General features: G+C 37.9%; 1 protein-coding gene, 1 long non-coding RNA gene and 1 other non-coding gene across 4 annotated transcripts; 2 read left to right on the top strand and 1 right to left on the bottom strand.

The window, feature by feature from the left end:
* Window positions 1-18: 18 nt before the first annotated feature.
* LOC141735775 (uncharacterized) lies at window positions 19-3,488 on the top strand. The gene is made up of 3 exons (XR_012584830.1): window positions 19-77; window positions 326-476; window positions 1,565-3,488. It is a non-coding gene; the product is annotated as an uncharacterized LOC141735775 (long non-coding RNA).
* Window positions 1,211-1,349, top strand: LOC141736622 (small nucleolar RNA SNORA47). Its single transcript, XR_012585033.1, has one exon. It is a non-coding gene; the product is annotated as a small nucleolar RNA SNORA47 (small nucleolar RNA).
* Window positions 2,765-24,954, bottom strand: AGGF1 (angiogenic factor with G-patch and FHA domains 1). 2 transcript variants are annotated; one of them, XM_074568915.1, is made up of 14 exons: window positions 24,622-24,954; window positions 23,730-23,826; window positions 23,058-23,263; window positions 22,102-22,248; window positions 19,948-20,133; window positions 10,410-10,764; window positions 9,726-9,837; window positions 8,404-8,455; window positions 7,614-7,715; window positions 7,083-7,248; window positions 6,750-6,832; window positions 5,601-5,728; window positions 4,568-4,667; window positions 2,765-3,722 (listed from the first exon to the last, which is right to left on the bottom strand). In XM_074568915.1, the coding sequence occupies exons 1-14, from the start codon at window positions 24,790-24,792 to the stop codon at window positions 3,522-3,524; spliced, it is 2,106 nt and encodes a 701-aa protein (XP_074425016.1). In that variant the 5' UTR covers window positions 24,793-24,954; the 3' UTR covers window positions 2,765-3,521. The 2 variants fall into 2 exon arrangements, with proteins under 2 accessions (XP_074425016.1, XP_074425017.1); XM_074568916.1 differs by lacking the exon at window positions 10,410-10,764 and adding an exon at window positions 14,579-14,648.
* Window positions 24,955-25,170: the final 216 nt, after the last annotated feature.

The raw sequence follows: 25,170 nt of genomic DNA on the forward strand, positions 1-25,170 counted from the left end.
CCTCGGCCGCCCCCGCGCGGCGCCGCCGCCTCTGTCCGGACGAGACGAGGCAAGATGGCGGCGGGCCTGGCGGGGAGGTGAGGGCAGCCCGTGGCGGGTCGGGATGGGCCGGTGCCGGGCTGCTCCCCGGGCTCTAAAGGGGGTTCTGTGGAGGGCGGCTGGCTCAGGGCGGTGAGGGAGGAGGAAGGGGCAGGCGGTACTGCCGGGCCCGGTCCGCCGCCCGGCCTCCCCGGCACAGAGCGGCTCGGCCTGAGCGCGCAGGAAGGGCCCCGCCGGCGGGGCGGCGAGGCCGTAACTCTCTGTTTTCCCCCCTTCCATTCCCGAGGAGCCGCAGGAGAGGCAGCGTGTGCCTCACTGGCGGTGCTGAAGTAACACCGAGACACCCGAGGGCAAAGGGATGAGAGTGGGTAGAACCTTGCCACGCTGCGGGGCCGCACCGAGACCAATGGAGCCGGGCCACAGAGACCCTGAGCCAGGTACGTGCAGCAGCAGAGGGGTATTGCCGGATTAAAACAAGACACAGATAAAAACCATTTGTGAGGCAGCAGCTGGATGAGAGAAAAATCCCACATTCTGTGGTCACAAATATCTGCAGCAGTTACAAAAAAGTCCAAATATAACAAAATCTGTGTGTATGCACATTTAAAAATGGTTTGTAACAGGATGCTCTTGACATGGTCTTCAAGCTGCTGTGGATTAGTTACTATGGGCTGAAAGGCAGGTACACTTCATACAAACAACTGCAGCAGCAAAGGACCTGTTCTTGCTAAAACAGAAACCCCAGTTTCATCTACAGTATGTTTTGTAAAAATATTTCATATGTGTACAATAGTTCAGAGCCCCTGTTGGCATAGGTGTTTAGTCCAGTGGCTTTCACAAATACAATGAATGCGCTCCTTGTTTTTACTTGCCAGCTGGGTTGTTCAGCATTAAAGATACATATTTACCTGCTTTTCTTAGTTTATTGTGAATTTCAGAAATACGTTTGGTAAATTGGTGCTTTGCAAAAGTCACTGTTAGGATTACAGAAAATACTTTGTTTATATAAAAAGTTATTCCTAATAGCTTTAAGATTATACATATTCACTAGTAATATTTATATATACACACAGAGTAAACTGCTGAAACTTCTGATTTGGATGTATACAAAACAACTTTATCTAAGTAATCAATACTAAGTATCATAAGTTTGAAAAGACAACGGGATGGTTGGAGGACTGAGAAGGTAAGACAGTTAAACTTTATGCTGTTTCTTACTGGTTATAGCCTCCAAAATTATAATAGTGCAATGGCAACTCGTGTTCCCCTCCTGACATGAGGGAAAGCAGTACTGCATTTGCACATAATGCTTGCACACCATTGGTGGAATTCACCTGCCTTGTTTGAACTTAAAACTTTCTAGAGGTCACTAAGGTAGGGGATGAAAAGCTCCATTTAGCTCAATACAAGTCTTCCTACTTAATAAAGGCGCACAACTGGTTTATGAGGATTAGTCAGACCTTATTTTCAGTTGCTTTGTTAACAATGCTGTGTATTAATGGCACCACTTTTTCCAATTTCCTAGGCAGCATCAAGGGAGAATGGGATTTGTCACACCAACACTAAACTGACACTAAGCTTCAACCCTTTATATGGAACCGTTTGTTGAAAGAGGAAGCTGCAGTACTGAAAGCAGTCAGTGCTTGACTGCATGAAGCCATGCCCCTCTCAGAAGACGAATGATGTCTGTCTTCAAAAACTTTATGAAATGCAAACTCAGTTAAATCCTTTCAAGGTTCTTCTTTGGAAGGTAACAATAAACCAGTGATTGACTTTTCTTAGAGCTGTTATTTGAATAACTGGGGAGAGGGAAAGCTAAGCTTCCTCCTGAAGTATGTACAAGATGTCTTGCTTTCCATTTAGGTAAAGATTTGTAGTTTGATTTACTGTGAAGACCACAAAGGTCAACTTTTGTGGAAGGAAAAAAAAAAGGCAAAAACTTTCTGTTAGCATACGGGTTTTTTTTCCCTCCTAGTTGCTGAAGTGCCTTTTTATGTATATGGTGAACAGAAACTTAGCATGTAGCTGTTTCATACAGAACAATTTTTTTTTTTCACAGCTAGAAATAGGTAGCCTCTGAAAATGTGAAGTTGTCAATATAAAGGAATGCAACAGCAAATTAATCCAATAATTCATAACTATCACTAAAACAGTAAAAACAAAGTAACTGCTTACAAATGCAAACAGTGAACTGATTTTAATTAAACAATACTGCTGCAGACATTCAGAATGCTTGTAACTGTCATCTTCAGCTTTATACTGCTGAAGTAAGACATGCTTCAGGTTGTTAAACTTAGTGTGCTTAATGATTTAATAACATAGATTGAATAATTTGCTTTCTATTGTATGTGTCTAAAGATGTATTAAGATAAATAGCTAGGAACTTGTCCTGGTTTTACTGAACAGTGCTTGACAAGTTGGTGCATGATCCAGTAGGATGGTGAGACTACCAAGCTTCCCTTACTTGGAGAAGTATCAATGGAATTAAGTTTTTCTTATTTTAGAAGAGCACTCCGATCCAGCATATACGTAAGATAGTATCAAAAAGCACACTACTTAAATGGACAATGACTTACTGTGTTTAGGAATATTCAATAAATACCCAGCTTCAGCTTGGCAATCCTTCCCCACCAAAAATTCAACTTTTTTTTTTTCTGATACAACTTCCATTGCCAGCAATGGATGTATCAGAACAAAAAGTTAATAAATAATACACACAGACAGCAGTTTTCTAAACATACTTTCTCTCTTAAAGGCATGATACAGATTTACTAAACAAGTGTCAGGCAAGTTGTTCACAGAAGAAAATTTTGCTACAAGCTGTCTTTGAACATTGTTTTCTTCACCAATGCTGATAGTTTATTTTATAGAGTACGGTATTTATTTTTGAACAGTACCAATGAATCATTTAGAAACAAGTTTTTTTCCCCCCTTAAGGTAAGCTGAGACATGTGACTAGTACTGAACTGTATACATTTAAAGAGTGGTGTAACTCTTGCTGAGCATTTCATAGCAATCATGAATAAACATACAAGGAAGAAAAAGGCAGTTAGAAGGGGTCCAAGGGGTTTTCTTTTTCTTTTGTTTCAGCTTGCTTTTAAACCAGTGTTTGAATGTTAAAGGTATCATATTTCAATTTAATGGATGTTTTTGTTTGTTGTTAACAGTTTGACTTTCCATGAAGAATGGTGTTAAAAACATAACTGAAACTTCCTGCTGCTGAGGAGAATCACTTTCAAGTACTTAAATTTGAATATCCCTCTAAATTCCATTTATTTATTAAAAATGTGTTTTTATAAAAGCATGAAGACTGCAGAAAACCAATTAACATAGTAGAGTTAATCTTGTATAGTTTTTTTTTCTGCGACTGTATTTTACCTATCACCAGATCACTTCTGCTTGAGCAAAAGAAAAAAGAATAAAAATAAATTCTCTCCCAACTATTTACACATGGGAGTTACCCTGCTGTGGTATCCGATACTTCACTGTACAGTCCCTCTAACCCAAGGCGTAGTCTTAGGTGTATTCTGTTGTGATTTAGGTTGTTGGAAGTTTTCAGCAAACCTTTTTCTTGCTTTATCCCAGTTCTTTTTATTCTTGCTCTGGATGATCTGAACATCTTCAATGGAGGCTGGTCTGCTGGTACCCAAACCTGCATGCGTTTTATGTAACTGAGGGTGGATCTGTCAAATGCAGTTACAACAATATTTAATGCAAGTGAGGTATTCTAAATACTTTAAATGTTATTTTACAATACTAATTCTACTCCCCGCTCCCCATGCACTTCTGTTTAAGGCTCTAATATACCTAGGTCATACATGGACATATAACGTACTGTTGATGCATCAAATCACCACCTGTAGAACTATGATCTAGAGTGCTGAATGATGTTGCCTGCCACTAAATTATTGAAGTACTCCTCACCAAGTGAATAGCATATGATCCCTGTGCTGGGTAGTTTGACAAGAAAAGATATGGTGTGGCTCTGAGCAGCACTAGTGCCAAAAGACGGCACATCTCTGGTGACAAAAATGAGGCTAACAGCTGCCACAGAAGCCCAGAACTCCGTTGCTACAGTGACTTCAGACAGCTTTTCCTCTCTCATGGCCTGTCACCTAGCTTGTTTTTTGTGCTACACCAGCCTCAGAGAAAGTGAAGGATTCCATCACAAGCCTGTCTTGAATTCACATCACTTAAAGTAATTTCAGTCTTTCTCCAGACTCTGTGTTTGAATATGAGATTATCGGTTCAATGCCTAGAAGCCATCTCTCCGCCCTTGCTTAGTCTCGTAACAAACACTGACTTACTTAGGTTGCATTTTCCACTGAACGGACAAATAATTGAAAAATTTCAAAATATTTCATTAATCAAGTAAAAATTATTTGAGATTAGTTCCACTGAGATGATTATGCCTTCCTAACCAAGACTTCGAAATGCTTCAAGTGAAGAATGGCTTACAACTAGACATTTTTCACTGTAAATACATTTCTATTTGTATTTGCTCCAAGTTAAAACCAGAGACACCTACCGGATCCTTCATACCACCACCATCTTTGCCCAGGCCTTCCCCTGTCTTCCATCCCATCTTCTCCATCATTTTACGTCCTTTGTTGCTGTTGCCAATTTCACTTTGAAGAAAGTTTAAGATGACTGATAAGCAGGAGTTAATACCAAGAGTATGCTCTCAAATCAAATACTGAAGGACAGAAATGCGCATGCATGTGCTGCTCTAGAAACCAGAACTACTATGCTACAGAACTACTTCCATCAAGAGCTATTCAGAAGACCCGAGTGCTACCTTTTGCAAGTTCTTCCATGAATATCTTCAGTTACCAAAGGTACTCCAAGCCTCTGGTCAATGCTAACTTTCTTAAAACTTCTGAACTACTTTTTTACTTCAGAAGATAAAGTGTGTGTGGGAACTGACTGCACCAGGGAAAAAAGTAGTATCGCTGCCTCACCACCAAATCATCCTAATGCACATACTTTATTGCCTCACATTTCCTTTTACTAACTTAGAAGCACCTACAAGTTCATATTTCTTAAATAAAACACCCCAAAAAGCAAATATAGAAACAAAGAAATAATTGAACATTACAGTAAGTGTCATTCAAGAGTATGAAAATGCATATCCTATGATAAGCTGGATATTGACAATGAAAGAAGCTGCAGGTGAAGAACCTGCATGTGTACTATTACTGGGACCGGACAGGAAAAATAGGAATTGAGACACTTGAAAAATAGCTACTGTTGAATGTGTCAGTAGTGCAGCTGAGGAGTTCCTTGATTTTTTGAGTTTGTAAGAAAGTGATCTAAGCATCCTTACTGCTAAGTTAAATTCTGTATGGAAGGTGAAGAGTTAATAAAAAGAGCATATAAACTGGGAAGTGAGAATAGCGTACTATTTTCTAGCTCTGAACGTATTATATACAGGTAATTCATAATCTAACAAACTGTATCCTAATAAGTAATTGGTACTTAATCATCATTTTAAAAAATTCACTAGAGACACATTAGATTCCCCCCCCCCGCCCAAAAAAAAAAAAAAAAAAGAACCTTACACATGAACAGAAGCTGGACTGTCATCTCTCTGGAAGGTTCCTTCACTTCCAATGGTCTCTCTGCGTTTGCCTGCTCTATCTTTGTACTTTGGATTCTTCACTGCTTTGTTGTCTTCATACTCTGTGTTCTTTATAAACAGATGAAATTCCATCAAGACAAAGAAAGTGGGCTTTAAATTCTTTATTTTTAGCAACTTTGCTGCTTCCTTCCAAAAGTAAGGCAGCTTCAGCCTATTTAATGAATTCTAAATCTTATAATAAAAACCTATAGCTCTCACTTAGTAGTTTCTTACCTTACAGCCATACCTTCTAAGGTATGTTATTGCCATCATCACATAATAATGTAATATTGCCAAATTCATTAATTTCACAGAGGCTGTATATAAACTAAAAGATTATTTTGAATCTTCTCTTGGTATGAAGAATCAATCTGTCCATATTTAGCAGAAAATGATACGGATACGCCACTGGCTTTCTGTTTAAACATTTAGGCTGTTCCTCAGCAACTCTTTTCTTCAGAATAGGTGACAGAACTAAGCATGTGTATAGATTCTGTATCAATATTATTTTGATATCTGAAGAATTTGAAAGAAACGATGGCATTCTGTTTTCTACACAAATACTTAACTACAAGTGCTGGATGTAACCCCACAGTTAAAGTAATCTCTAAGAATACTTCTATAATATAGTGCTTACACATTCATGTTGGCATTCTTCTACGGCAAAGTGGACTTAAAGACTTAAAAAATGTCCCTTTTGCTTCCATCATTTTTTCAGTTGCTCATTATTTTTGTTTTCCAAATAAAAGACAGCACTGCAACTTAGTGCAAACTTAAATTTGCAGAGACAAAAATACTGGTGTCTTAAGAAATCTTAACCTCAAAAAGATAAGGAATCGTGCACACATTGGAATGGATCTTCTTTTCCTAAAATTTTAACAAAACTTCCATGCCCTGTTACCAGCATCTCTCTCTGTAGAGGTTTGTAAATAATTTAGGGTACAAAAAAGACAAGCTTGAGCTAAACTACCAGGTTCAAGTTTGAGTGCATTTGAAAACTTGCCTTATTCACTGAAATCTCGCACTTAAAAAAGAATAACAAAGTAGATGTAGACTTCAAACACTTAATCAACTTTTACTGTCAACCCACCTGTAAACCATATTTTACCCGGATTTGTTTTAATGCTTTTCTTCTGACTGTCTCTCTTTCTTCTTTGCTAAGTGCTGGGCAAACTAAAAGGAAGAACATAGGATTGAATTTCTAATTAATAATGTAACAATATTTTGTAACATAAGATAACTCTGAGAATTTTTGTTCTAACATTATTACACACAGACACACATACCAAGAAGAAAATACATCATCATGTATTATAGAACTATTCCTAGTTGACAAGAAAATTGTAACAAACCTGAAGTAGTAATTATGTTTATGAAGTAAAGAGTTATAATAAAAAACATATCCCGTGATAACATGACTAACCAGAAGATTCAGTTTTCCTGTCCAGGCGAAGATGTGCTCTGACTTGTCCTGGTTCACATCCATCACAAGTATCACTGCCAGGATGTATATGAAAAGAAAGCACAGTTTCACCAATCTTCACTTCATCTCCATGCTCCAAGATGTAGGGATCACATTTTCTTTTAGGCTACAGCAAAAGAAAGTTTTGGCAGCCATGTTAATCAGTTACTAATGAAGGGCACAAACTCTATTTCATGAATACTGCTCATAATTTAGTAATTCAGTTTGGTCTCACAAATGCAGGCAAGTATTTAACTACAGTGGGTATTTCACTCTAGCAACTGCAACCATAGTGGATTTTTCCTAATATAAAAAAATCAAACATTTAATATTGTAAGTGGCCGTTAAGAACAGAGGGGAACCAAGGAAGAGACTAATGTATGAAAGAAGCCATACAATGACATTGTTAGTGATTTGCCATGACATATTTAAAATGACCCCATGACTACAGATTTCTGCAATGTACACAGCATAATAACAACAGGGACTCACCTGGAGAATATGATTTCCATTAACAACTGTTCCATTCTGACTGCCTTGATCCACAAGAACATAATTTTGCAAGTCATGGTCAAAATACACTTCTGCATGGAACTGACAAATAGAAGCATAAGTGAAATGTTGTTATTAAGCAAATCACCATTTATATGCTATTTTAAAGTAAGATTTCAGAGTAGCTCTGGTACTCTTAAGTTAATAGAGCATTCCACACCTTATGATTTCATTCATGTGAAGTGCAAAGGGACGGGCCACAAGAGCATGAGCTAAAGTATACTAAAGTATACTATTAATAATATGATTATTTTGACCATAAACTGATTTAGTACTGAAAAAGTATATACTTCCAATGTGGCAAAGTATGAGTTACTTAAAGGACTACAAGATACTTTATGATAAAGTTCCAACTAGCTGACATCAGTATTTTATATAACCTTAATACTTAACAGAGTAATACGTTTTCCTCAAGTTGAATAACTAAGAAATTCAAGATTCAAAGTAAAATTTTTTTATGGTGCATTACCCTGTGGATATGTAAAACTGCACTTTAAAAAAATACTTAACTTTTCTAGACATGAAATCACACTACTGTTCGTGTTAATTTCCCATTCAGTAAAACACTGTATGTTTTCTTTTTTCTAACTTCAAAAGTGGCTAAACCCACACCTCATTCTAAAAGTTCTTTAAAAAAATTAACATAAAATTTTGCAAAATTTAAAGACATAAAATCTACAGCTTCATTCATATGCTGATCTACCTTTCAGTAGACAGAAACAAGAGTTACCTTACTGACTCCAACTTCAGGAATCTCAAGTGTGTGTCCAACATCTTTTTCTCTGGAAAGACAAGTTGATATATAAGTCATGACAAAGTAGAAACAGGTCTAATACATGGCTTACAAAAGACCTATTTCAGTTGAACCTTAATACCATGTTTCTCTTCTGAGCTAGTAGGGAGCTTTACATATGTAAGACACTGTGTTGCAATATACACAATGTAAAGACTTCCTTCACGTCCCTTCTTCCATCTGTAAACTATACACAGTAGGCAAAGAATATGTGATAAAGCTGTATCTTTAAATTCTTATCTATAACCATGACATTTCTATCAGAACTTTTATACTCATAAAACCTGTAAATAATAGTTTGAACTGCGCATCCTTCAAACTCCTCAGTGCATCTTGGCACCAGTCTTCAATTCTGAAGTTGAATTCTTGGTAGCACTAGGTTGGTAATATAAGCAATGAAAGTAATCTGTAAAGGGTTTTTTGGGGGTCAAAAACACTGCAGTAGGAGCAAGAGATTTGTGTATTAATTTCTTATACTAGGGGGTGAAGAAACAATGCGGTTAGCAAATGATCTATATGCAGATTGCAAGCAGAACTGTCATCTGTTAACCTTCACATAAATGTACCTAGAAAACTCCAGCTGTAAGAGCAAATCAAAACACATCTATCAGCATTAGAAAAAAGCAGCTGAAAGGGTGAGGTTTTCCAGTAAGCATGGAAAAAAGCATTAATTCATCATCCACAATGAACAAACCAGATTTTGGTTTGGTTTTTTTTTTTTTTTTTTTTTTTTTTTTTTTAATATTAGAACTGGAAGAATGGATACAGGCTGGCACAAAACCCAACTTATTTAAAAAACTATGAACCAACTCTACTGGAATTTACACGTGTCAGGGATTCCAGGATATGCTTTCCTGTGATCCTGAATTTCGGAGGTGTGTTCCTCCATTTCTGAAAAAGTTACCTTAGTGGCCCAGAAAAAAAGTTTACTTACTTTCTAGAAAACAACAATTTTCCAAGAATGGCTTGCATTGGTCTGCTGCCACTAGGATTCAGACGCAAGATCAAATGATCGCTAACAAATATTCATGACAGCTGAGCTACACTAACTGTGTAAGCTGTTATTACAGCAAGCATGATGTTACATGACATGACTTAAATTCTTACTGTGGGCTAACCTAACTCAGAGTACCTCACAACTGCTGCACACTAGGAGAACAAGCATGAAGAATAGGGCCAAGCAATCCTGAGTTGGCTTCCACAGCTTTCAAAGTGAGGTACAGTTTCAGACACATGTAACAAATTCCATTCAGTTTTACCTCCCAATTGTGGCAGGTTTCACAGCAGTGATTATATAAAGTGATCCAGTCTGCAGAACTGGTGATCTTACTACAATTACTCTGATACAAGGAGGCCAGATCTTTTCTTCATCTGCAATTATAGAAAAAATAAATACTGTTACTACTAAGAAATTACAGTTTTACCCTGATGTACATTCAGCCGTGACCTGGCTGACTCCTGTGCAACTTTCATAAAAAGGAATTATACTGTATAAGCACATCTGAGAGAAAACTTTGATGAGACTCCTGTTTCAAAGGCTTTCTGACTGCACACTAAAGTATTAAAAATGTTTTCCTAATTCTGGTTATTTACATGTATACAACTGTTTAGTTACAGCAACAAAATATAAATACATTCACAGAATTTACTATCATATTATAATTTATGGACCATTACCCATAACAGATTAGAATATAATTTTACTTTAAGAAAAAGCAGCACCTTTTTGCTCACCACATCACAAACCTAACTTACTTCTGGCTAATGTGCAAGTAAAGAGAAGGAAACAAATACTGGTAATGTATAACACTTCTCAATTCAAAGTATGTCTATTTGCATGCTTTTATTTTTTTTAATTATCCAAACTGTTCTCTTGTAGTTTGTTCTTAATGGGGTCCTGGAAAAATACAGTAATATCACACATAAAAGCCACGGTAATTCACCTTCATCTTCCAAGTCTTCTGAATCAGTAGTTTCTTCACTTGTTACTTCATCCTCAGTGCTGTAAGCTTCACACTCAGAATCTGTAATTTCACCTTCCTCTGGATCACTCTCTGTGTCTGCTGTTCTACTGTCATCTGTGTATGCTACTGTATCTGGTGTACTTTTGCATGAATGTGAACTTACGCTGTCTGTAGAAATTGATTCTTTGGCTGTTAGATTGTTTTGTGGTTTTGTGTCCATTTTTGTCTTCTTTCTTACATTTAGATACTCTTCTTCTTCAGTAGAACTTACTTGCTCAGTAGTGAAAGAACAATTCAGGCTGTCAGATGATTTCTGCTCTTCTGTGTCCAAATCCTGGAGGGGAGTTAATGAATGTTAAATTCTTTGCAGATTGAGTTATTCTGAAGTCTGCTATCAGCCTGAAAGTAAATTCTTCACTAGGAAGAATTATTTTTACAACTATAAAAAAATGGTTAAATTTCCAGAAAGTTTAATGTATGCAGTCAACAGAACATTTCAGTAGAAATGTTCCCACATCCTATTAGACGTGACTGAGACCATCTTCTCTTTGAAAAAAAAGTGTGACTGCACTCCTCTTCTAAACTTCACTTATTCCTTCCTCTTTTCTCACACAAAACCTAAGATCCTTGTCCTCACTTTCAAACTTGTACAACAGCATCTTGAATATTTTCCAGTTTTGCTTTTATGACACCTGCTTCTGTCCCTCTCTTAAGCAATTCTTGCAACTTGTTTAAAAGTTCTTTCGTTTATCTTCATCATATCTTCCTCCTGTTTTTTGTCTTCTCATTTTTTTCCACAATGGTCCAGAATATCAGGAATGCCCACCCATGCTTGCCTAATGACCTGCCCTTCATACTTTCAAAATTACAACTTTAACAAAGCCTTTTGTGAAGATTCTGTAGAGAACTTAAGTTTAATTTATGCTATATGGAACAGTTCTACTGAGAATCCATTTTGTACTAAAACAGATTTCTCCACTGAACACCAGATAGATGATTGCAGGTTCTTCCATTGCCACTTGAATTCATCAGCAGAAAAAAGAAATTTTTTAAACTGAGAAATCCAAAGTTTCAGATTATTTTTCCCAGAGTACCACGAAAATACTCAATCTAGTAACCCTGATGACCATCTTAAAAAACAACGAACGAATGGCTTTAAAAGATAAATTAACCCCCCTTATTGTAAGTTATTTGCCATCTTGCATTCATAATGAATGCATTCAATTGCCCTGAATTATGCAAAATATTGCAACACAGCAGTTAAAATAAAAAACATCCTTGACTTTTTTCAGAAAGTTTTCATATAGAGCATTTTACATTTCAAGATACATTAATTACTGTGAATGTTAACATCATGGAAATTAAAGCACCTTCACTTTTCAAAATCGTAAAAACTCATCAGTGGCACAGCTGTAAGACAAATACAAGAATTCCTCTCAGTCCAGCAGTCAAGCTGTTGGACAGAACTTCAGTGTGCTTTTCAAACACTTTCAATAAGACATCAGATTCTCAGGAATATTCAGTAAATTTTAAAAGACCTCATGCTTTAACTGATGGACTGTCAGCGTGTTTGGCGTTTCTCTATAATGCAGTAGCCCTCCTGAATCCTTTAAGTTTTAGAACTAGGAAAGAAAGGATTGCAAAGTCACTCCATAATGTTGTTTATTTTAAATAAGAGATGTACCAACGCTGCCAAAAGTAAGACTACACAGTTCATACATGTCAGACACATTAATTCCTTTAGAAACCTTTTTGGTAAATCTGATTATTACTTTTATGAATGATCTTTTCCAGTATATTTATCTTTGTCTCTATTTATGTTTGGTAAAGATATGAGATCAACACCCAATATTATCAAGGTGCTCTGCAATCCTAAATGTATTTCTTCCCATAATACTGTGAGCTACCAAAGTTTTACTAATCTGACCTGAAAATAGAAAACATAAATGGTCTGCTCAAATCACAACCGAGGCAAAGCAACAGATGACTGTGATGCACTAATGCCCAAGTATAATGCTTCAATTACTCAGCTCTTTCTCCACAGTTATTCCAGTGATACTTATTTTTGGCATCACTTCAGATATTCTAAATTAAAAAATAAAAACGTGGTGTTTCAAAGCCTAGCTACTAAAGAGTAGACTCTCTGTTCTGAGTTGAAAACAGGAATTTTAAAAAACACTCACATAGACAGACCAAGGATTCTGTACATACTTTCTGCCAATATGGCCATTAAGCCGGTTCTCAGCAGTTTCTGCATTTTTCCCACTATTACTACAATCAACTGTTAAGAAAGCAAATATAAAACTGCATTCCTAAAGAATATGGATTTTGAGCCCTTTGTAATTCCACAGATCTGTATTAAAATGCACATCTTGACAATATCTAAACATTAAACCTGGGGATGCTGAATGTATTCTTAAAGCATTTAAGGTGGGCTTTACTTGTGCTGAAGAAATCCTTTTACATTATATATGACTACTAGTACTAACATAGAACGTATGTAGCATGCATGAAAAGTGTAACAGCACCTAGTGCCTTGCCTCCATGTAGCCACAGCTTAAAAACCAGGAATGACCAGTAAACAGAGTATTTAGTGAATACCATCTTAAATGATCTAATCAATATTAGCAATGTACTTCATTTCTCAACAGCAGCATATTTAATTCTTCATCCCAAACCCATGATACAACACACAAAGTACGCAAGTACATGCTCATTATAACCATGTTTGTCACACCATGATAGCAGGCACATACAATACTTCTAAACAGTCAGCAGACCTACCCCACAGTCACATGTTGGATGTGGACTGTCTATACGTGATTCAGCTTTGAAAAACTTTCTATCTAGTGGGTATCACCACTAGCTTTTCTCTCACGAAGCACCAGTAAAGTTGAGAGGTGGGATGAATCTGATCCATAATAAAATATTGCTTAACTCCAGGGCTGAGTTACTTCATATTTCTGCATTCCTGACAAAGACAGCCAAAGGTGCAAGTGAAATCAGGATTTCTATGTATCCCATGCGGGGTGACCTTATAAGAATTGCAGATCATGTTTGTGTGACTAGAATCAATGGTTTTGCTTTATAAAGGATAGGCCACAAACTACTGATTACAACAACCTTCTGAAGTGCAGATTGGCCTGCTTATAATATATACATGAACGATCATAGTAACCAAACCGTTTTTAACGAAAAATTCAAAATATTTTAAGCATTTAACTATACTCTTGCTTTACTGTGACAAAGGCATTTTGTCTTTCAAAACTTCACATTTTTCTGTATTATGCCTGATCAACATGCATGTTCATGCAATTCTTCATCATGCCTACAAATTAGAACTTAAAAATTATTGTGAGCTTAATTCTAATAAATGCACTCTTTAAACTGTATTGTTTTCTGAATCAATTTATTTTATATAAAACATACAAATATGTACAAATACAACTTTTCAGAAACGCATAGTCTGTTGCTTCTTAGTTTGCCAGAAGTTCAGTAAGTGACTTAATGGAATCATGGGTACTCAACACCCTCATCTGAAGGGCTGAATGTATTAGATCTTTAGCACTGACTCTCAATTGGAAATATTAATCTGAAATTCAGTATTTTACTAAAGAAACATTTTCAAGAAATTTAAGTAGCTCTTTCACTCAGATGACTAAGCTTTCACTTGCTAGCACCGTTTCACAAGTACTTCAGTTACTGTCTTCCACCCTCTGCAATACTCAAGTTTCCAAGGCAAAAAGTCCAATTAAAAGCCATAAAGAGAATAAAGCTATTCCTATATCATAAAGAATCCATTTTACGTACTGGTGGACAGCTCTGAAATACAGGAAACATGAATTTGCCTTACCTAAAGAACACATAGTTTGTTTAGTCAGGACACCCTATGTTAATACAGTGATGCTAAATATGTCTCTTCCCAAATATTCTAGAATGCCATCAAAGTTTTCTTCAGATGTTTTACTTATACAGTATTTCAAATATATTTCAAAGTTACTTTGTAGACGGACTGATTTTGATCAAATAGCTTCAAAAAATTAATTAATTTAGGAAAACAGCTACTAGATACTATTTTTCCTTTAATAAAAATATCCAGGTTAAAGGTAAGCATCCACGGACTAATGTGTTTGGTGTCTGAACTCTACCTTCACCAGAAGCTGCCAATCCAGAAGAAGAAATCTGCAGATTAGCCATGTTTTCTGTCAACTGCTGTACCTAAAGATGGGATGAATATCAGCAAAAAGTAAACTACATGTAATAAAAATAAATAAAAATCACTGCTTCAAGAGCTCTATGGGAAATACTACTATGAAATCCTTGTCTCTCCTACAGAGGTAACTAGGGTGCATCTATAATGGAAAAATACAGCAGAAGTTAATTTTGAGCACTGTGCTGAAATAAAATGTATTAGACAGTGGTTTAAGAATAAACTGTAAGAATAATTTCTGGGAGAAAAATGGCATATGTGCATCTAAATTTTGCTACGTATTTCTAATGGCCTCAATCCAGCAAGAAAAACTATATGAAGTAGTAGTAGAACTACTACTGCTGCATACAGTCTGTCCTGCAACCTGTACGGAAGCACTAGATCTAGATGTTGAGACAGGGAATCACATTATCATTTATGCCACCTTGTGGTATACTTGGGTTATTGTTTTGTTTGTTGTTTTTGGTTTGTTTTTTTTTTTTTTTCCAACTTTTCCAAACTTAAAAATTTAAAGATTTCTCTTGTATAGGAGACAATTATGCTATTTCTTGTCCCACTTTTTTTTTGGCCCGTGACTACAAAATGATAATCAGAACTAAACTATATGCCTGAAAGTTCCAAAGTATTCCATCTGTCCACTTCATGCGACCTGCACAGAAGCTATCTAATACTTTATCCTGGCAAATACAATTCCTGATTGTCTATAAAAAGCAAGCATGGGGGCAGCATGCATATTTTCACGAGTCAAAATAAAACTATTTGTAATATAGAAGTTTGGTGATTAAAAAGAAAGAATCTCTTTCAAGAAAGTTCTTGTATAATCAGGAACATTCTTGAGGAGATATTAAGCACATGAGTTCCCCTCCACTGTTTTTTTTTGCAATTAGAAGAACATTCATTTTTTCAGACACTCACTAGTATTTTCTTGTTTGTTAACTCAGCAATAATACAGTAATATATTAACAGATTAATTTTTTTCTTTAGATTCTCAGATCTATATTGCTTTTTCAAGAATGCTGTAGTATTTGTGGAGCATACACTTGCTATTTCTGTAGTGTTAAGCATCTCAACTTACCACTTATAAACAGATACTAAACGTAAGTTTGCTGAGCACATCGAATCTTCACAATAGCTACAAACTGAAGTCTACCTTGACTTCAGCAAGGTATTCGACACCGTCTCCCACAGCATCCTCACAGGGAAGCTTAGGAAGTGTGGGTTAGATGAATGGACAGTGGGGTGGACAGAAAACTGGTTGAAAGACAGAGCTCAGAGGGTCGTGATTAGAGGCACAGAGTCTAGTTGGAGGTCAGTGACAAGTGGTGTTCCCCAGGGGACAGTACTGGGTCCAGTCCTCTTCAATATATCCATCAGTGACCTGGATGAAGGGATAGAGTGCACCCTCAGCAAGTTTGCTGGTGACACAAAGCTGGGAGGGGTGGCTGACACAGCAGAAGGCTGTGCCGCCACACAGAGAGACCTGGACAGGTTGGATATTTGGGCAGAGAGGAACCTTATGAAATTCAATAAGGGCAAGTGTAGGGTGCTGCACCTGGGGAGGAGTAACCCCATGCACCAGTACAGGTTGGAGGCTGACCTGCTGGAGAGCAGCTCAGGTGAAAGAGACCTGGGAGTCCTGGTGGACAAAAGGATGACCATGAGCCAGCAATGTGCCCTTGTGGCCAAAAAGGCAGGTGTCAGGAGGATGAGGCCAGGCTCTTTTCAGTGGTACCCGGCAACAGGACAAGAGGTAAAGGGCACAAACTTGAGCATAGAAAGTTCCACCTAAACATGAGGAGGAACTTCTTCACTTTGAGGGTGGCAGAGCACTGGAACAGGCTGCCCAGAGAGGTGGTGGAGTCTCCGTCTCTGGAGACATTCAAAAGCTGCCTGGACGTGTTCCTGTGCAACCTGCTCTAGGTGACCCTGCTCTGGCAGGGGGTTGGACTACATGATGTCCAGAGGTCCCTTCCAAGCCTACCATTCTGTGATTCTGTGAGATTCTGTGAAACCAAACCAAAACTAAAAAAGCCTCCTATGACCAGAAAGTTAAAGATTGGCCCAGTTACAATCTTTTTTAGATTAAAAAGAGATTAACTTTGGTTTAAATAGAATAAGTCATTGAAAAATCACACGCAATTTTTGAAAAGACTATGTAGGTACCAGTATTGTCTATGTAGAAGTATTCGCTGTGATAATCCACACATGCAGCTGCTAAATTTCCTTATTCCTTTTATTTGATAACTTTTAAGTAATACTGAAAATCTATTAATACTTGTTTACATTTAATCCTTTAACTAAAAAAAGAGAGAAAACAAGTTTAACAAGTGTTTTGTGTACTTGAGGTTCCTAACTACTGCTCACTGTCTTCCCTTGCTGCACGTGCATATTCTTTACAAGCCGCCTCATCTTCATCCAGGAATAATAAAGTTCAGCAGGTATACGGCACATTCCCAGAATTAGACCCTGGTATTGCTTTATTTACCATTACTAGTGGTCCACAGACCAGGCAATAAACCAAACAATTCTTCTACTTGTACTGGCCCTAGAAAAAGAAACTCAAGTAAAGCCTACTTTGGTCAAGAAATTAGATAATAGCGTTTTTCAGGCTAGCAGCACAATTTAATAACCAATTGGGAAAAGTAATAATGAAGTACTAACCTTCAAAATAATTGTCACAACTTTAATAATTTAATCAGTATGCAGAGACAGGTTTTATTTTAACTTTGGGTTTTTTTTGGTAAAGAGTGGAAGAGCAAATGGAATGAAAGGGAGACGGCTGGGCATAAGTGCGTAATGTAAGAAGCATTTCAGTAGACAATGCTTCAACTACAGAGTTCTACTTAAAACCAGATGTTTCTGGTTTTATTTTAGGATGTAAATAATACAATAACTAGAATGAACTAATCAGTGCCTTTACAAATACCAGACCAAACTGGACAACAATATTGCCAAGAAATACCAGAAATCTATGAACTGGATGTGCAGCTTAAAAACTATTTTTTCAGTTTTATAACAGAAAAATCTATTATCTTTTATTCTAATAAATCTTAATCTTTTATTCTAATATAATTTTTTTAAGCTAATGAACAAATTTCTTATACGATTAAGAACCACACAACAGGAATGAAGTGGTTTAACTCAATTATGTAAAATATGACAGTAAGGTGCTTTGTTTTTTATAAATCTAACAGTGCATTTACATGAAAGTACACTGACAAAGAGGCATTCTTTTCTTCTTGAAGTTCAAAGTGGAGAGTGATTGTTTCAAATTTCACTTTGTATTCTCCTTTTTTTTGTTCTTTAAAAAAATAAAAGACTAATTCTCACTATGACACTAACTTTCATTTAATGTTCACAAATGCAAAGATCTGCGCGCTACAGAATGTGTTTTCCTGTTATCTTGTTGGTCAAATTAATTCACAAATAAAGCAAAGTACTCAGTTCAGCATCAATAAAACTAATCATAAGTAAGTGGATGTTTACCTTCTACCTTGTGACTGGGCAAGCGTCACACAAGATTTATTAACAAGACCATCTGTGTAAAAATATATTATCAATATAAAACAAGCTAAAGACAAGCAGCTACTTGTAGTATAATCAGATGACAGAAGCAGATTCTGATGAGATCCCAAAAAGCAGTCAAAATTATTTGTTAGGTCAGAGCTATATATGCCACAGAACTTTTATATGCACACTTGTTGATTTAGGTCAATATGTAAGAGTTCATCCCAGAAATATCTATTAATTGCACTATATGATAAAGGCTCATTCCTACAAGCTTTTCATGATGCCTTCCTGACACGTGATGAATAAAGTTCTGTATTAGCAACGTGTTTTAAGAGTGACAGAATGATAATTCAGCAGCCACACACAGCATGCCCAAAACTTGGATGCTGGTAAAACTCCTAGCTTCAACTCCCTTAGCTTTCTTAAGCCTAAAGGATTGTTTTATGTAGTATTGCGAAGTATCTACTTCAAGTTTTCAAAATGGAATGGTTCACGTGAAGTTTTCCCAAAGAACAGTAACTCCCCCATTAGCCACAGTCTATTTATAAATTCTGTAATCAATGAACTACCCCTATCCATTTAACCGACCTTCACTGGTTCTTAATCTAAAGAGCTTCCATTTTCTAATCTATCTGAAGACCTCACTCCTGATAAGAAAATTTTTAAAATCTGTACTGATGCTACGTAGCTCTTACATAAGAGTACCTGTACACTCACATAACTATTTCAGATTTCAACCAATCAACTTGACTGAGGACTACATAATGAAATTATACACCAGTTAAAGCAATAGCTTTGAAAAATGAAAAAGACGGAGTGCTACAAACTAAAGAAATCAAAACATTCCATTAAATCTTAAGACATAAAACAAGGTTGCAGAATAGGGCTATACAAATTTGATTCAACATCAACAATACATTACGAAAACGCTTCTTGAGGTTTAATAGCTGTGTTACAATAGAACTTCTGATGGTCAGGAGTGAGTAATGTTTTTGAAGGCAGTCACTATGTACTACATGATATGCTTTCTCAGTAATAGGAAAGACAACAGAAAAGCAGTTATGCTTTTTATAGCTTAAAATTAAGTTAAGTACAATGGGTATTTATTAAGATGTACAGCCTATCCACACACCATGGACCACAAAAATGTATTGACCAAACAAAATATCAATAAGTGGGCATAATGTACGAAGGATTAGACCTTCACAGGCATTTTCAACAATCCCAAATGATGGCAGAGATATAGTAAAATGTCAATGGAATGAGCTTTGGAATACCATTGCAGAGAAGGGGTGGTGTGTGTGTGCGTTTTCAAAACTTTTGTAATTTTTTGATTCATCACATGAACTAAAAAAACAAAACAAAACAACCAGCCAATAAAAAAACCCAACCAAAAATCAGAAGCCAAAACCCTAAAATCAAGACACTGAAGTAACACTGAATTTCTGATGTAAATCCAGTCCACACAGTACCCTGAATTCATTCTAGTGTGCTTGTTAATCAGAGAGCTTCACTGACACTCAATTTTAGATATCTATACAGTAGTAATAAAATAACATTGAAAAAGTGTGGGAATCCAAGTTTAAAGTTTCATCCTTAATCATTCACTGGGACAATTGCTTGAAAACTAACTACATGTTAGCAACCTGCTGTATATATAATTTGAAGATGTTTGAATCCTTCAGAAAATAAGCATACATCCTCTACATAAAACTAAACCCCACAACTCATAAATTCCATCATGAAAAAAAAAAACAAATAGGTTTTGCATTTTCTATCTGTCAGTTCTAAAGTTACCTTATATTCACTTGCAATCCGCTGTGGTTCTTTTCTCTTCTTTTTCCCTTTTTTATCCTTGGTGTGCTGAGTACTAGAGGCCTGATAAGACTGTAGATCCACCTGTGAATGAAACTGGTATCGTCCACTTTCCACATCACAGTAGTAATAAATTCCAGTTGCTGGATCATAATGCAGTTGATTTTCCTTTATAGCAAACATAAAGAACAATGTTATCATTACTTCAATAAATACATCGTTCAAAGAAACACACAAAGAACGACATGCTACATTTAAAAAAAAAAGAAAAACAACATCAAACATACTAAAGAACTGTAGTGGCTTGACCCTGGCTGGTTACGAGGTGCCCACCCAGCTGTTCTCTCAATCCCTCTCCTCAACATGAGCAGGGAAGAAAATAAGACAAAAGCTCATGGGTCAAGATAAAGACAGGGAAATTACCATCATGGGCAAGCCACATTCAACTTGGTGAAAATATATTTAATTTATTGCCAGTTAAGAAAGGGCTGGATGATGAGAAACAAAGACAAAACACCTCTCCCTGCCTCATTTTTCCCAAGCTCTACTTCACTCCTTCATTCCCAACTCCTCTACCTCCCTCGCCCCTGCCCAAGCATCGCAGGGACATGAGAAGTGGGGGGTTGCAGTCAGCTCGTAACAATTCCTCTCTGCTGCTCCTTCCTCCTCACACTTTCCTTCTGCCCAGCATGGGTCCTTCCTGTGGGCTGCGGTCCTTCAAGAACTGCTCCACTGTGGGTCCGCCATGTGCCACAGCTCCAGCCAGGGGAACCTGCTCTAGCATGGGCACTCCATGGGCCACAGCTCCTTAAGGAGCTGCTCCAGTGTGAGTTCCTCCACAGACTGCAGTATGGATATCTGCTCCAGCGTCGTCCTCTTCCGCGGACTGCAGGGAATTGCCTGCTCCAGTGCTTGGAGAACCTCCTCCCACCCCTTCTTCTTTGACCTTGGGATTCACAGCGTTGTTACTCACACTCCCTCCCCACTTTCACCCCTGCTCCCCAACACGTACACACTCCACTGTGCAGCATTTTGCGCTTTCTTAAACATGCTTTCACTGAGGCACCACCAGCTTCTCTGATGGGCTCAGCTGTGCCCTGCAGCGGAAGGTGCTGTGCCCTGCAGCGGAAGGTGCTGTGCCCTGGCAGGCCCTGACCTCTTCTGCAGCCCCCGGGCCCCACTACCAAAACGTGGCCAGTAAACCCAAACAAGGAATATTTCCTGTAATTCAGAACAGTTACTGAACGAGAAAATATATTATTTTGTGTAATTGTACCATAAACTGTAATCTATAGCCCCAAACACTTATGTATCTAACTACATCCAGAAATTATGTCAAAAACAATGCTATAATTTAAGACTTTAAAAATGAAGTCCAGAATTGTCCCTGAAAACAAGTAGTTTTGTGTACCACATGCACTTTTTTTAATACAAAATCAAGTTAAACATAATGCTGCAAACAGAACTTGTCTTCATCACAGTAGTTCCGCTGGGATTTGTGACGGTGTGTATATATCTACCTATATAAGCACGTACGTATACACATACCTCACAAGACAAAAAGAAACGTCCCCAAAAGCTCTCTTATGAAAAACATACAGCAGAAATTAACCATTATGAAATTTTGATCCACTGTGTGACTTCTTTTTTTAAAGCATTGTTTTCTTTACCCAAACGTCAAACTAGTTGGTAACAATACTTACATAAAAGTACAAGTATTTCAGTATTTCATAGATTTTCTGTGAACTTGCCTTTCACTGTGGAAAAGCCACTGACTTAGTTCAGCAATCTGTCTTTTTTTTAAGTAAGTCATCTTTTAGCTCAAGCTTTTAATTTTGAAAGTTACAGAACAGCTTTAAAGTATAAAATTTCTACAATGCTAAGCAAGTTAAAGATCTAGAAGACATCAAAAAGAACTGAATTAAAATCTAATTTTTTATTTTTGCCTGCTATCTTTAATTTGACTGAAATAATTCAACAACTAATTAACAAATTTCCATTACTCTCTGCCTTCAGTAACATGTTTTTCAAACCATAAAGTCAGGTTGGATCATAGTTCTTTGCTCACATAAACTTTTACTACTATAACTTTGCAAGAGAGAAAAAAACACCAAAGGTTTCGAAAACAATCCTTACCGAATTATAGTAGAATCCAGTGCTATGGTCATAATACAGTCCTGTATTTTCATCATAAGTAAATCCGGTTTGTGAAACAGCAGCTTCTGCAGCAGCTCTCAAGCTCTCTGCCAAAGAACCCTCTATTACTGAACTATCTTCTGCTTCCTGACAACAAAAAGTAAGAAATTAAATTTTCTTCTAAAAAGAACCTCCTTAGTTCTTTAGCATTTTACAATGCCCTATTTTGAATAAAATAAATTAGTCCAATATGGACTTTAATTGATTCAAGAACTATTAAACAAGAAGGCAAAAATCTAGCTGCAGTTTACTGACAAACTCCTACTGATTTCAACGGGACCGAGACTTCATCCTTTGGCTTTCGCTTTCCCCAGCCTGTATTCAGAAGTGGTTCATGTCAAAAATATACACAGTGAATATCTTTCAGTACATTCCTAAAATAGATTTCTGCTCTCTGTTCCACTTCAGGCACAAAAATCAGTTAAACGAGTGAGATGAAGTGAGTGATCTAAGAAAAGGCTGCATAGCAGGGGAAAAAAAACCCACAAGAAAATAAACAAAAAAAAAAAAACACCAAGAACTTTCTTGTCCTGGTACGTTGCCTCCTTATATCAATGGATGGAAAAAAGCCCCCACCATTTTAGGAAAGTCAGCACGGCCATATTGAACATATTCTGCTGACAAAAAAATGCCACGTGTCCAAGCTATGTAAGACATATGTTTTAAAGTGTGCTTTTTTTTTTTTTAAAACAAATCTAAGAGTGTGTTACACTTGAAATATACTACAAAAAGAAATGGTTTCAAAGCACAATAATGTTTGTCTGTTATCGTCAGCACCACACCATCACAAAAAATAATTTCATACAATGACATCAAGACCAAAAGCACATCTTTTAAATGAAATATTAATAGAATCCTGACTTCAAAATTGGTAAAACCCTGAACAGTTCTATAACCTGCAAATTCTGGACGAAGTTTTCCTCTTGTCCACCTTCAGCAACTTTGGTGCTACCCATCCTTAAAGGAATACTAGCATCTGTCTGCAATTCCTCTGTGGAATTGTGCTCAGTGCCTTCAGTGACATCATTGTGCTGCACCGATAGTTCAGATGCACAGTCCTGAATACCAGTGTGTTTGTAATAATTTTCATAGTAGTAATAATCTGCAATGGGGAAAGAAAAAGTTGAAGTTGCATAAATTAGCAAAGCAATATTTTACACAATATAGTTTAAGGACCCTAAATTTTAAACTGGAAATTTATGCATACAATTAGTTTAATTAAAATCAATTATTAGGTAGTGCCTCCGCTTTGAATTTATTCTACTCTCACTGAACAAATTCTGCCTTGTTTTACTGTACTTTAAAAATCGGTAAAATATGTCTGCATGTAATGTACAAGATCACTATGTAACAGATTATTATGGTATGAATTCTGCTTACAGACCATTAAGAAATGGACAAAAAGGCAATGTCAGGTTACTGAGGTTAATACAGCTAAGAATACCTTTTTATGTTAAAAATGTATTTTATATTTTTATATTTTTAAAAAATATAGATTTTATATTAAAAATATGTCAAAGAAAGATACCGGTTTAGATGCCTGTTTAAGCAATTACCACTCTCTCTACCTGCTTGTGGCCACGCAGCATAGCCCTCTGTCTGTAATTCTACACTACTTATGTCTTTGTTCTTCATGTTATAGATCTCCTTAGTGAGCTCTTCAACCTGAAAGACAAACAGCATGTTACAGAATATAATGCTGCACTTTAGGAGTCTATGTCAGAGAAGAATATCAGCCTATTTTACATTCTATAATTCAAACAAAACATAACCACATCATAGCTATTTCAACTGATCTTTGTTTTGCAGGAGACAATTTTCTCCTTGAATGGTTGGCATAATGAAAATCATAATTTCTGCTAACAGAGGGTTTAACAATAAAGCCAAGCAGTTGGGAAGAAAAAGAAAAACTCAACCATGGTTATTTTTAAGATCCCCAGCCTGAAAAGTTTAATTTCAAGCAATAAGCACTGTTCTGGGGTGATGAACCATCGCATTTACAAAACTTCCCTATTTTGCCATAAGCATCTGTGGGACCGTTTTTTCACTTTTCCTTTACCTCACCTTGTTTACTAAGCTTCTTTCCTTCACCTAAATGCAGTTTTACCTTCTGACTGCGAGACCAACTTTGCAGCTGAGAAGACGTTACCGTTCTCGCCATCACCACCACCACCACCTGTCAAGCCAAACCTCGGACGCTGACTCGGGACAGCAAACTCCAGTCGTCAGCAGCAGCAGCGCCACTTTCCCTGGTGGATGAAGTCCCGCGGGCCCGGAGAGCCAGGCGGGCTCCAGGAGGCACGGCTCCCACTGCCCCATCAGCTCAGACAGGCGAAACGGGGGGTCCTCGGCGTGTGTGTGGGGTGAGGGCTGAGGGGATGCCTGACGGGGCTGGGCCCGGGGGGGAGAGAGAGGGTCAGGGAGAGAGAGGGTCGGGGGGAGCCGGGTGCCGGGGCCTACCTGTCTCCTCAACTCCTCGCCGCTCTCCCGCGCATCATGGTAGAGGCGCTCGGTGCGGCGCAGCCGGCAGTGGGCCCGCTCCAGCTGCTCGCGGCAGGTCTCCAGCGCCGTCTCCAGCGCCGTCACCTGCTGCCGCAGAGCCTGCTCCTCGCCGCCAGGCGGGGAGGCCATGCCCGCCCACCCCCTCACTAGCTCCTCAGCACCCTCCCAGCAGCCGCCACCCAGCACCGGGGACAAAACGGTGGTGGCGGCGGCGTCCTCGCCCGCCTGCCCCGGCCATGGCGCCGGCCCAGGCCGGGGCGAGGGCACTAGTGGCGCGGGCGCGCAACCCGGAAGGGAACAGTACACGTCGGAAGTGACATATGGGGAGGGGGGAAGTGCGCTGAAGCCGCTCACGAGCGTCTGGTTGCCAGGCGACGCGCCGAGGGGGGAAGAGCCCACCACCGGCAAAATGGGCTGCGGGCGGTAAACGCGCGGACCAGAACAACAGCAATCGCTAATGGGGGCCTGTGTGGTTCGCGGCGGGGAGGCGGCGGCGGCGGAGAGGAG

This window comes from Larus michahellis, chromosome Z, assembly GCF_964199755.1.
Source record: "Larus michahellis chromosome Z, bLarMic1.1, whole genome shotgun sequence".
In the NCBI taxonomy this organism is placed as follows: domain Eukaryota; kingdom Metazoa; phylum Chordata; class Aves; order Charadriiformes; family Laridae; genus Larus; species Larus michahellis.

Excerpts from the sequence above, each read along its gene's own strand:
- AGGF1 (XM_074568915.1), bottom strand. The coding sequence starts at position 24,792 with ATGGCCTCCCCGCCTGGCGGCGAGGAGCAGGCTCTGCGGCAGCAGGTG. Across the intron at positions 22,249-23,057 it reads ACTTCGTCCAGAATTTGCAG|GAAGCAGAAGATAGTTCAGT; the intron begins GTTATAGAACTG and ends TTTTGTTGTCAG. Across the intron at positions 3,723-4,567 it reads GTGGTGGTATGAAGGATCCG|ATCCACCCTCAGTTACATAA; the intron begins GTAGGTGTCTCT and ends TGCATTTGACAG.